Raw genomic sequence first — 12,196 nt, 5'->3', positions numbered from 1 at the left:
CGGTGAAGGGTGGGTAATAAACTGAATTACAAATAAAATCTAACATATCTGAACCTTCTGTGAATTTGTTCCTGACAATTTAACTTTCCAAGCTGCACTGTGGGCTCTGCATGCAACCCATTTAAGAGACTTGGTTCTTCAAATTGAGCCATCCAATGATTCCTCACCAGCAATCTTCTTGCTTACAGGGTTTGTCTTTTTAACAGGCTGGTAGAGAAACAATCACCCTTAGGCACGCCAGATATGGACAATTTTACAAGTAGAGTTTAATCAGTTCATCGCTAACAGCAGAGGGGGTCAGGACCCCAAGGTCTGTAAAGAGCAGAGTGATCAAAGATGGGGAGGTATAATCGATCCAGGGATGCTCCTCTGTAAGTGCCTTACGCTGATTCAGCGTGTCCGCTTTGTACTGGGGAAGAAATAAGAAAAAGTGGTGAGTTATCACTTTCTGTGAAAGGACACTTTTTTCATCTAGGTTTGGCAGCATGACTTAGAACACAGCATCGCAGAGCTGAGAGGCACCTAAAGGTAATCTGGTCTTATCACCTGCTCATTCAGAAAAGTTGGCTGCTACATCGTCCCTAATAGGCAGGCACCCAGCGCCTGCTTTAAAAGCTCTAATGAACAAGAGTGCCGCACATTGCAGGGAAGGGAGGCAGCTTGGGGGCAGAGTGTTGGCTTCGCATGCAGAAGGTCCCAGGTTCATTTCCTGGCTGAGAGTGTTGCCTGCCTGCAACGCTGGATCACAGTTTTGCAGACAATACTAAGACAGAAGGATTAGTATTTGATTTGATTCTCACCCCCTCTTTCTTTTTTCTTTTTCCTTTCTCCTCCTGTGATGAGGCTGCATTTTAATATTTTAATGTTTCAATATTTTTATGTTGTATTAATATTGTTTTTAAGTTGTATTCATTCAACTTGTTTTTATTATTGCTTGTTAGCCGCCCTGAGCCCGGCCTTGGCTGGGGAGGGCGGGGTATAAATAAACATTATTATTATTATTATTATTAATAATAATAGACTGATTCAGACTGAGGCAGCCTGTTCCACTGTCTAACAGAGTGGTTCATCAAGAAGGTCCTCCTGACATTTTGCTTAAATCCTTTTCCTTGCCATTTGAGCCTGTTGGTTTGGGTCCTGTTACAGTATTCTGTACATGTGTAACATTCAACACACATATGCCCAGGCTGCATAGTCTGAATGCAGGCTGACAATGGGAAGCTACCTTACACCAAGTCAGGCCCATCTAGCTCACTGCTGTCGACACCACAAGTGGAAGAGGATGAAGCAGCCCTTCCCCTGCGCTTGGATCCAGCTCTGTCCCTTGCTGAATTGCGACCTGAGGAACTTGGTAACTAAGATCTAATGCCTGAGCTTGATTTCCTTCTGCTTCCCACAAACCCTTTTCTTTTTATGTCATTCTTTTAGATTGTAAGCATGAGGGCAGGGAATGTCTTATTGGTAAGCATTTGTATGCTACTCTGGGAGCCTATTTTGGCTGAAGAATGTGGGGGAAAGTGCTTGAAATAAATAGCTGAAAGAACTCTCCTCAGCTCGAGCTACAGTATGGGTTTTAATATCCAGGTGGAAAAATCGAAATTAGAAACAGAATTGTTAGAACCCAAAACTAAGGTTTTGTCAAAGATGTATAACTTGCTGCTGAAATGGAACACTCAGGATGAAACTGTGAAGTCTGCTATGATTAAATGGGCACAGGATGTTGGACATAATATTATGTTTGCTGACTGGGAACAGTTATGGACCACCGGTATGAAATTTACGGCATGTAATGCCTTAAGAGAGAATATTATGAAAATGATTTACAGGTGGTACATGACCCCAGTCAAGCTTGCAAAAATTTATCACTTGCCCGATAATAAATATTGGAAGTGTAAAGAGACTGAAAGTACATTCTTTCACCTTTGGTGGACGTGCCCAAGGATTAAGGCTTTCTGGGAAATGATTTATAATGAAATGAAAAAGGTATTTAAATATACCTTCTTGAAGAAACCAGAGGCCTTTCTCCTGGGCATGGTTGGCCAATTGGTGTCAAAGAAGGATAGAACTTTTTTTATGTATGCGACAACAGCAGCAAGAATACTCATCGCAAAATATTGGAAGACACAAGATCTACCCACCCGGGAAGAATGGCAGATGAAGTTGATGGACTATATGGGATTGGCATTAATGACTGGCAGAATCCGAGACCAGGGAAAAGAGTCGTCGGAAGAAGATTGGAAGAAGTTTAAAGACTATTTGCAGAAATATTGTAAAATTAATGAATGTTAGAATGATGTTGGACAGAAATTAAGTGGTTTCCAGCTGTAATGCTTTAAGAGATATGGAAAATAAGGTTTTGAATTAAGTAAAAACTAATGGTGAGGATTTGCTGAATTTATAATTTGAATTGGAATATAAGAAAGGGAGGTATGAGGAGGTCCGGAAAATAAGTTATAAGAAAATAGGTAAAGGGAAATTTTATGTGTTTTTTAGTTGTTTTTATATTTTTTCTTTTTTTTGTATTTTTGTTGTTTCTTTTTTGTTGTTTTATAATGTATTATTCTGGAAAATTTCAATAAATATCTTATAAAAAAAAAGTATGGGTTTTAATAAAAGGTGGGGTTTTGCTTAGTTGACAGCTTATACAGTGGTGCCTCGCAAGACGAAAATAATCCGTTCCGCGAGTCTCTTCGTCTAGCGGTTTTTTGGTCTTGTGAAGCATCCCTATTAGGGGCTTAGCGGATTAGTGCTATTAGCGGCTTAGAAAAAGGGGGGGGAAAGGAAAAAAAACTCGCAAGACGTTTTCGTCTTGCGAAGCAAGCCCATAGGGAAATTCGTCTTGCGAAGCGCCTCGAAAAACGGAAAACCCTTTCGTCTAGCGGGTTTTTCGTCTTGCGAGGCACCACTGTATATTGCCCTTTCCACAAGTTACAGGGCAGTTTACAACAAAGCAAACAGATAAAGAAATATAAAACAGATAAATCTATTAGAAACATGTACCATCAATCACTGAATTAAAATTATTAACAGTGGCCGAAATCAGTGGCTCCTCAAAAAAACTGCCAAAAATAGGCAAGTCTTGCACAGCTTCACCCAATTCGGATGCCATGGAGAGACAAGAACGGTGTCACCCACCCACCATTTATTTCTCCATTTAATGCACATCCTGCCCCTCCTCCTGAATTAGTCCAGGGTGGCACACCCACCCACAATTCAAAAACAAAGCAGCTAAAATTAGAAAAACTATTACAATTAAAAACATCTAAAAGCAGTGACCATTAAAAACAACACTTCATCTGACACTACAGGGTTGCCAGGAACAGGATTCTTCAGTCCCTAAATGCCTGAGTAAACATTAATGTTTTCAAATTCATTCTGGAAGTTGATAATGAAGGCGACAAATGCACCTCAGTGCCCCAAATCCCTGGGTGGCTGCCCCTTATACTGGTTTACTTCCAAGATCGGACATTAAATTCCTCAGAGGTTTCCACCCCATTGCAGGCTACAGAGTTTTGAATGCAGATAACCAGGAAGCAAAGTTAGTTTTCCTTTACCTTAAATTTATCTGGGACATCCTGTTGGTTCAGAGGGAAGAGTCTCACAAACTTGAAGCTCTCTGCCACCACATAGAAGGGCTTGTTCTGAGCTTTGGCGCACACAGCCATTTGATTTGTGCCAATCTGAAAAGGCCATGGGGGGAGAGAGAGAAATGTTCTCAGGTTATGATGAGGAACCAAACACCCCTTGCTTTACGATACAAAAGAAACCCCAAGGGTAAGATTCTGTCAAAGCCAAGCACAATGAAGTCTTGTAGAGATTTACAGTTCAGTCCTATATAAATCTCTACTCAGAAGAAAACCCCATTGAGTTTAATCAGGTTCCCACATAAGTAAGCTACAATTTTATACCTACTAAGCTACTGTGAAATAAAGGGATTTCATCCTGAGTTGACATGCCTAGGTTTGCGCTATAAAGTACATGTTTCCCCCCTCACTGAAAATCAGTGGAACTTCAAAGCGCTTAACTGTATCCTGTATTATACCTGCAAGAAAAATAACCAACTCCCTTGATTCAGGTCTCAAAACCTGTGAGAAAAAGGGTATGTTCACATATAAGCAAGGCTTATGCTATGCATGTATGATAGGATTCCACAGAAGCCAGAACATTCATATGTACATGGGTGTGTGGGTCCACATTCTAGCTTTCTATTCTATTTTATTTTAAAAAACCATTTTCTGGCCCTTATGGTTGTAAAGAACGCAGTTTCCACTCAGAAGGAACATACATGGTTTCTGCTCAGATGACAGAGGAGCAGCTAAACAAGTTTTCCACTGGTCAACACTTCTGCTCTATGTAGTTTTATGTCGCTCCCCTTGACTAGCAAAATTAGAATATATTATGTACAATTATGCCCCATATAAGTAAATAGGCAATGCTGCTTATTTATTTTGAACAATATATACAGGCTGCAGAATTCTAACATTTATTTGGGACAGTTGGGAAGAAAGAGAGGGGATGGAATCAAACAAGTTTTTACAAAGGAAAGCTGACTAGGATTTTTAAAGTCTTTTTGGTGTGTGTTGGAGGGGAAAAAACTAAGGAATGACAAGCACTTTCTTCTGCTGTTCCCGAGCTTCTTCCTTAAATAATCTGGCTAACCAATGGAAGAAAGCAGGACGTTGGAGAAGACGGGACTTTTGTTCGGATCTAGCAGGATAGCTCTGGAAAAACAACTATTTCCCAAAATGTGTTTAGGGAGCCACGAAAAACCTGGGCAGACGCGCACTTTACCTTGTTAATAATTCCTCCATTTTCTACCACTCCTTCAGCGCCAACTATCACCAGGTCCACTTTCTCCATGATGTAGCTGTTCAGAAGGAATAAAAACAACTCAATTCCTGTTCCATCCAAGGAGTTATTTGGGGTGGGGCCACTGTGATGCACAGAGCCACTCCTGTTACGCTTTCAGCTATACCTTACGGGGTCCTCGCTGCGAGATCACATTCACCCGGTGCTATACCAGCTGCACTGGCTCCCGATGGAGTACAGGGTCAGGTTTAAGGTGCTGGTTTTAACCTTTAAAGCCCTATACAGCCTAGGACCCTCGTACCTACGGGACCGCCTCTCCTGGTATGTCCCACAGAGGAACTTACGGTCTTCAAATAAAAACTTCTTGAAGGTCCCAGGCCACAGAGAGGTTAGGCTGGCCTCAACTAGAGCCAGAGCTTTTTCGGCTGTGGCTCCGATCTGGTGGAACGCTCTGTCACAAGAGACTAGGGCCCTGCGGGACTTGACATCTTTCCGCAGGGCCTGCAAGACAGAGATGTTCCACCAGGCCTTTGGCCAGGGCACAGTCTGACCCCCTCCTTTGGCAATCTTCGCAGAGCTCAGCTGCCCAGCTTCGGCTGGGGAGGGCGGGATATAAATAAAATTTATTATTATTATTATTATTATTATTATTATTATTATTATTATTATTATTACCCTCCCCTTGCCACTTGTTTTACACTTGGGAGAGAAACACAAGACTAGCCGTGAAACAAACAAAGAGAAAGGAGGGGGACACAGGAACACAGGAAGCTGCCATATACCAAGTCCCATCAGTGGTCCATCTAGCACAGTACTGTCTACACAGACTGGCAGCAGCTCTCCAGGGTTTCAGGCAGGGCTCTCTCCAACCCCCACCTGGAATCTCTGGGGACTGAACCTTGGAGCTTCTGCACCCAAGGCAAACGTTCTCGCACTGCGCTATGGCCAACAACCTTGGCTTACTAGTGCAAGAACCAGCCCTTTAAACACCAGGATGCAGCAGGTTCTCTTCCTCTGCAGCCCTCACAGCAGGTCACTATGTCCAACTGCCCTTCGAAAGCCCAGCTGCAGCACCAGCCACACAGACTTACCCAACGGCAGCATCCAGGATGATGGTCACAGGAATGCCAAGTCTACTGAGTGCCTTTGCCATCTTCTGCCTGTGTAATTGTTAATAGGTTTTTAAAATTAATAGTTTTTTGTTCAAAACAGTGTTCTAAAAATTAACAGAATATATATATATATATATATATTTTAAAAATCAAATTAGCTCCTGGTATAGAATTGTTTTTTCTTCTCATCATCAGCAACTCCTACCCCTCCTTTTGCACTGAGGATGTTGTTTCAAGAAATCGGGTCTAAACAAATTTAACAGAGAGCAGGTCCTAATGAACTCAGAGGGGTTTATTTCTAAGTGACATGCTTCACATTGTGCCACTGGAGATTAAGAAAACTATGGAGCTCCACAAATTTATTCCCCTGGTCACCAATGGTGACATCTCCTTCCACAAGTCTTTTGAGATTTGCAGAGAAACCCTTCCACAAAGTGAAACAGACTCCTCCCTCAAGCCCTCTGGCTGCTTTCCCACTGGTTCTTCCCTTCACCTGTAGCCTGGCACGAAGCAAGGTTGCTCTTCTCCACCCCCCTCAAATCCTCTGGTTCATGCAGAACAGTAAGGGGAAGAGAGGCAGTGCTGTGTAGTGGTTAGAGCAGGCTTTCCCAAGGTGGTTCTCCTAGATGTTGTAGGACTCCAACTTCCATTAGCCTCCAATTGCTAGGAATGATCAGAGTTTAGTCCAACACCTGGAGGGCACCACATTGGGGAAGACTAAGGTAGAGTGTTGGACTGTAATCACAGAGGCCCGGGTTCAAATCTCCACTCACCGTGTGGCTCACTGTGAGGTCTTTGACCCAATCACCATCTCTCAGCCTACCTTACCTCACATAGTGGCTGTGGGCAGAAAATTCTGGGGAGTGGAGGAAATAAAACCTTGTATACTATTCTGATTACCTGGAAGGAAAGAGGAATTTAAAACATGGGACATGTGGCAAAAGCCCAACCTAAAAAAAGTTGGCAAATGCATTCAACAAAACCTATTGATTCTTGGGCTGCTCTTAAATCAAAGTGATTTACCAGCTGCTGAATTTGCAGACTGATCTGCTGCATACTTACTTCCAAGTTCAGTGTGCAGAAGACTGCCCCCTAAATTCGCAGGGGGTAAACCTTTCCAGATAAAGACAGACAGCAAATGGCTTCCTCTGTTTGCACAGAGCCTCGTGCCCCTAACATAAAGAAAAGAGAAGTCCCATCTACTTGCCCTGCTTGATCAGGCTGCGATTCAGTGATGTAGACACTGAAACGTTTCTTTGCTTCCACGGCGGCTTCTAACACTCGCAGGACCACTTTGGAGTAAGCGTGAGTTAAGATTCTCTGTGGAGGCAAGGCACAGGATTCTTCAGTTTATTGCGTGCCACGGAAATCCACTCGAGATTCTGTCCAGGCTATATTGGATGGGATCCTGAGGGCTATCTAGTCTAACCCCCTGTAACGCAGGAATCTCAACTAAAGCATCCAGGATAGACGGCCATCAGCCATGGATGCAAAACTTGGAAATGGGCTCTGTGACAAAACAGCTTATGCTAGGGCAGTGGACCCTCTTCTGGCCTTGGGGGCCTGGCAAATGCCCAGCCTCTGGTGCCAACCCTGTGAATAGCCACTGTCACAGAATCATATTATCGTAGTGTTGGAAGGGACCCCAAAGATCATCTAGTTCAACCCCCTGCAATGCAGGAACTTTCTGACATTAAGAGCTGTTTGACGGTGGAACAGACAACCTCAGGAGGTGGTGGACTCTCTCCTTCGTTGGAGGTTTTAAAGCAGAGGCTGGATGGTTAGTTAATTAGTCTGGGTAGTTATATATATATATTTTTTAATACATATTTATTAAAGTTTTTTGAATACAAATGCATGAATAATAAACAACATTACTTATATCATAACATAATTTCGTCGCTTCTTTGGACTCCCTCACATCTCCCGCTCCCACTTACATCGTTACAAAAAAAAATTTCCAAGCAAATTACCCACTTGTTTAGAATCTTATCTCCACTCATTTAGATAAAATCTAACAATTCTCCAAAAAAAATTTATATTTTCCTTAATCTCACTTATCGTCAAAATCAGATCTAATTCAGTGGTGGGCAGTTATTTATGATCTAGCATCCTTCTTAACATTCAACCAAATTACAATATTTTTGTAAATAAATCTTGAATTTCCTCTAGTCCTCCTCAACCCTTAGTCTGGGTAGTTATATAGCAAAGTTGCATCCTGCATTGCGGATTCTTCTCCCTGAGCAGAGGGCACGGCTGGAGGACCTCCAAGGTCTTTTCCATTCTATGATTCCATGCCTGGCTTAGCTCAGAGATTCATAGGATACAATGTTTTCTGCCCAGCATCAGTTTCTGCACACACATGGAGCATCTGTGGGATACGCACAAGACTTTTCACTCTATTTCTTTGCCCTAATATGACCCAAGCTCACTTACCCCACCATCTTTGACAAAAGTGTGGCAAAGTTCGGCAATTTTGCTCCTTGAATTAGAGGTTCGAGCAAGGAAAAGCTTCCCTCGCTGAATCATGATATCTTTGCATTTGGAATAGTCCTGGGAAAAGCAGCACAAGAAACAGAATTAGAGTATCTTCAAGTCATAATCCAGTGGAGTCCTTTGATTAACTTTTGAGAGATACACAACAGTAAAAAATAATCCATATTAGCACTTTACTGTTATATGTATGATAGCACAACAATATAGTTTCTTATTCCATATAATTTCAAAGTGAAATGTTTAACATGTCTAGATATGCATTATGTAATTTGTACTGTTTCTATAGTTATACCAGTTGGAAAAAGAATGAAAAAATATCTAGTGAAATAAACTAGAGTATGCTCTGGGTATCATGCTTATCACAACTTTGTTTACAAGCAACTGCTTGGTAGTCACAGGTGATAAGGAATTGCATGCATGCAAGATACTGAGCCAGTTACCAGAAGAAGGAGGGAGCCCATCATCCCTCTACAACCAGCACAGAAATTTATTATTAACTTGATTTATTTATTCTCCTCCTGTCAGCCCTCTGCTGTTTTTTTTGTTTGGTGCAGGCTAGTAACTTCTATAGGCTTATTTACAAGACTGGCTTAGCTTTTTTTTTTTTAAAAAAAAAAAGAGAGACAGAAAAAGTACTAAAGACATCCTCTGAGTCTTCTGAGGTGCACAGAGTGATATACAAACTTTGCAAATGCTACAGAGTCCTCTTTCACTGTTACCAGCACATGATTTGTTCCAGTGCTGGTCCCTGATATTTAAAACTGGTTCCAGATTATAGTAAGGAAGTAACTATGTATTTATTTAATTTCTATACAGTGGTGCCCCACAAGACGAATGCCTCGCAAGACGAAAAACCCGCTAGACGAAAGGGTTTTCCATTTTGGAGGCGCTTCGCAAAACGAATTTCCCTATGGGCTTGCTTCGCAAGACGAAATGTCTTGCGAGTTTTTCCGACTCCCCCCCCCTTTTTCTAAGCCGCTTATCTGCTTATCCGCTAAGCTGATAAGCCACTAAAAGCCGCTAATAGCGCTAAGACGCCAATGGGCTTGCTTCGCAAGATGAAAAAAACCGCTAAACGAAGAGAATCGCGGAACGGATTCTTTTCGTCTTGCGAGGCACCACTGTACTGCCTTTCATCCAAGGATCACAGGGCAGTTTACAATGTAAAAACAATGTAAAAATGTAAAAAAACAATATAAAAATATGTAACACAGGAACAAACAAAAACAATACCTGCCACAGTTTAAAAGGCCAAACACTGCTCAATTAGCCAAAGGCCTGGGAAAGAGGAAAGTTTTCACCTGGCTCCTAAAGATATGTAACCAAGGTGCCAAGTGAGCCTCTCTAGGGAGTGCATTCCACAAATGTGGAGTCTCCGCAGAAAAGGCCTGTTCCTGTGTTGCTGCCCTCTGGACCTCTCGTGGAGGTGGCACAGAAATAAGGGCCTCAGATGATGATTACAGGGTCTGGGTCAGTTCATATGGGGAGAGGCAGTCCCTGAGTACTCAAGGCAAACGTGTTTCATTGCAGCTCTTGTGGTGCTGCTCTGTATTGCCTTCATCTAAAAACCAACAACGGTGTAAAGAAGACTACTACCAAACACTTGCCACCCTTTATGAAAATCTAAGTGAAACTTACTGGATTCTCCAAAGACGTGAGGCTGATGAATCTTAAGAAGAGCTCTCCCCCAGAAGAGACAGCAACTGAAGAGTCAACACCAGAGAGAATTTCTATTGCATGTTTGAGGTTTGCTCTCAACCCTTGAATTGTCTCACCTTGACAGAAAGAGGGAGAGAGTAAGCTACTAAAGGCCCAATGACGGCATTGTCCAGGGGTGCACAGACTTATAGCTTACAGGATCGCCTTATTTATTAAGTTTATATCCTGCCCTTCCAGGGCAGCAAATAACAAGTGATAAAGAATGAAAGACAAATTTAAAGCATATTAAAACCAATTCCAATATAGATGCACACTGGGACAAGAACTCCAATTAAAAAGCTTGTTGAAAGAGGATGTCTTCAGTAGGTCCTGAACAGAGACAGCACCTATCCAATATCCTATATCAAATATCCTTTATTAGGCATAGCAAACCACACATTATCAAACAGACACCGTATACAAATTGTGCAAAATACGAGCTCAGCGTAACAAGGTTTGTCCCAGTCAGATCTTTAACTCGAGGAAATCAATTTGCATAATAAATACAATACAACACTACACTACACATCACCAATCAATTAAGAACCACTAAATCTCTTTATAATGGCTCAGTCTGTCTATATGGACAGCACTCAAAAATTCAGCCACTATTAAAGTAATTTGATTATTTCTGTCTGAAAGCAGGTCACCTGTCTAATATTCAAGGGAGGGAATTTCAAAGGGAAGGGACCACAATACTAAAATACCTGATTCCTACATTGTGCAGAACAAGCCTTCTGATGAGATGGCATCTGCAAGAGGCTCTCACCAGCAGAACACAATGGCTGACTGGGTATATAAGGGGTATTCAGGTATCCTGGTCGCAAGCTGTATTAAGGCTTTATACACCAAAACCAGCACCTTGAACTCAGCAAGGTGGCAGCAAGTTTTACTATAAATCAAAAGTTCCCGGAAAACCAGGTGCAAACTGGTAGCTCCACAGCTCAGCCCACCCAATCTGATTGCCTTACGTGCCTTTGTCCCTCTTCAAGAACTCCAACAAGACATTGATGGCTGCGACAGCAGAGGCAACATCTGGCTCCTGTGTAATCTTGGTTTTAAAAGCTTCAACCAGCTCTGAAAAGAAGATATGGGGCAGGATGGAAAAAGGGGAGAGTCATTGAGGTTCTACTTTCACACTTCACAAACTACGGTAGCTGGGCTTTCAGTTATTACAAATTCATTGCAATGGTAGTTTAAATTGTCAGCTTTGGAATCTCCACAAACAGTCACAGTTGCTTTTATTAAGAGATCCAATAATTATGATAATCGACACAACATTTTACAAGAAGGTAGCTATGCAGCAGAGCCCCTGAATCTTATGAAAAATGTTCCAGATTCAGTCCCCAGAATCTCCAGTCAAAAGGATCAGAGAACAAGACCAGCATTCTGATCTGGTTCAAAGACAGTATGGGGCTTCCCTCGAGCTTGATCCGGAAGCTGCATTTAGTGCAGAATCATGACATTTATGAGGTGGGAGCCTTGTGACACCATAAAGGTTAACACACTTATTATGGCTTTTGTGGTTTATATACTCTTCAACATATGCTGTCCCGAGATGCAGGTGGGTGTTTGTGGAACTGACAACAGCGGAGTCAGAAGGAAAAGAAATGCATAAATGCACGAACAAGGTAATTACAGTCCCAACAGTGGCCAGTCTCACACGCGGTGGTTGTTGCTGCTAACACCAACATGCGTTTATATCTGACAGTAACCATTTAATATTATTCTGTTTCCATCTAACACACACATATATAAAATACAAATGTATTTGGCCACTGATGGGAATCTCCTCCTTTTGTTGCTGTTTCGATGACAGAGTTGGGGACATACTCTAGAAAACCGAAACAACAACGATAACAATAATAGTATTAATATTATTATTAATAATAATAATTTACCAGCCGCAGCGCGCAACACTCACTGCCTTACCTGCTTCGTTCATGGTCGGGGAAAATGTCGCCCAAACCTTCCCAGCTGCTCTCCCGATCCGCGCTGCCCCTTGGGCGGAACCTTCGGCGCCGCGCCGCTTGGCCTCGCCGGAAACCTTTCCATGCTGCAGTTACTTCCGGGGAAGCGGG

The 12,196-nt window shown here is 42.3% G+C and overlaps 1 protein-coding gene across 1 annotated transcript; it reads right to left on the bottom strand.

Annotated features, from left to right (window-relative positions):
* Positions 1-244: 244 nt before the first annotated feature.
* EIF2B1 (eukaryotic translation initiation factor 2B subunit alpha) lies at positions 245-12,192 on the bottom strand. Its single transcript, XM_079957111.1, has 9 exons — positions 12,048-12,192; positions 11,091-11,192; positions 10,056-10,192; positions 8,358-8,474; positions 7,125-7,241; positions 5,901-5,965; positions 4,792-4,867; positions 3,555-3,680; positions 245-409 (listed from the first exon to the last, which is right to left on the bottom strand). Exons 1-9 carry the CDS (start codon positions 12,058-12,060, stop codon positions 254-256), a joined length of 909 nt encoding a protein of 302 aa, XP_079813237.1. The 5' UTR covers positions 12,061-12,192; the 3' UTR covers positions 245-253.
* Positions 12,193-12,196: the final 4 nt, after the last annotated feature.

This window comes from Podarcis cretensis, assembly GCF_951804945.1.
Source record: "Podarcis cretensis genome assembly, chromosome: 16".
In the NCBI taxonomy this organism is placed as follows: Eukaryota; Metazoa; Chordata; class Lepidosauria; order Squamata; family Lacertidae; genus Podarcis; species Podarcis cretensis.
This window is presented reverse-complemented; position numbering and strand designations above follow the sequence as displayed.

Coding starts and splice junctions, on each gene's coding strand:
- EIF2B1 (XM_079957111.1), bottom strand. Junction 8,475..10,055: donor TCACGTCTTTGGAGAATCCA/GTAAGTTTCACT, acceptor TGCTTTTCCCAG/GACTATTCCAAATGCAAAGA. Junction 4,868..5,900: donor ATCCTGGATGCTGCCGTTGG/GTAAGTCTGTGT, acceptor CCTTCTGAACAG/CTACATCATGGAGAAAGTGG.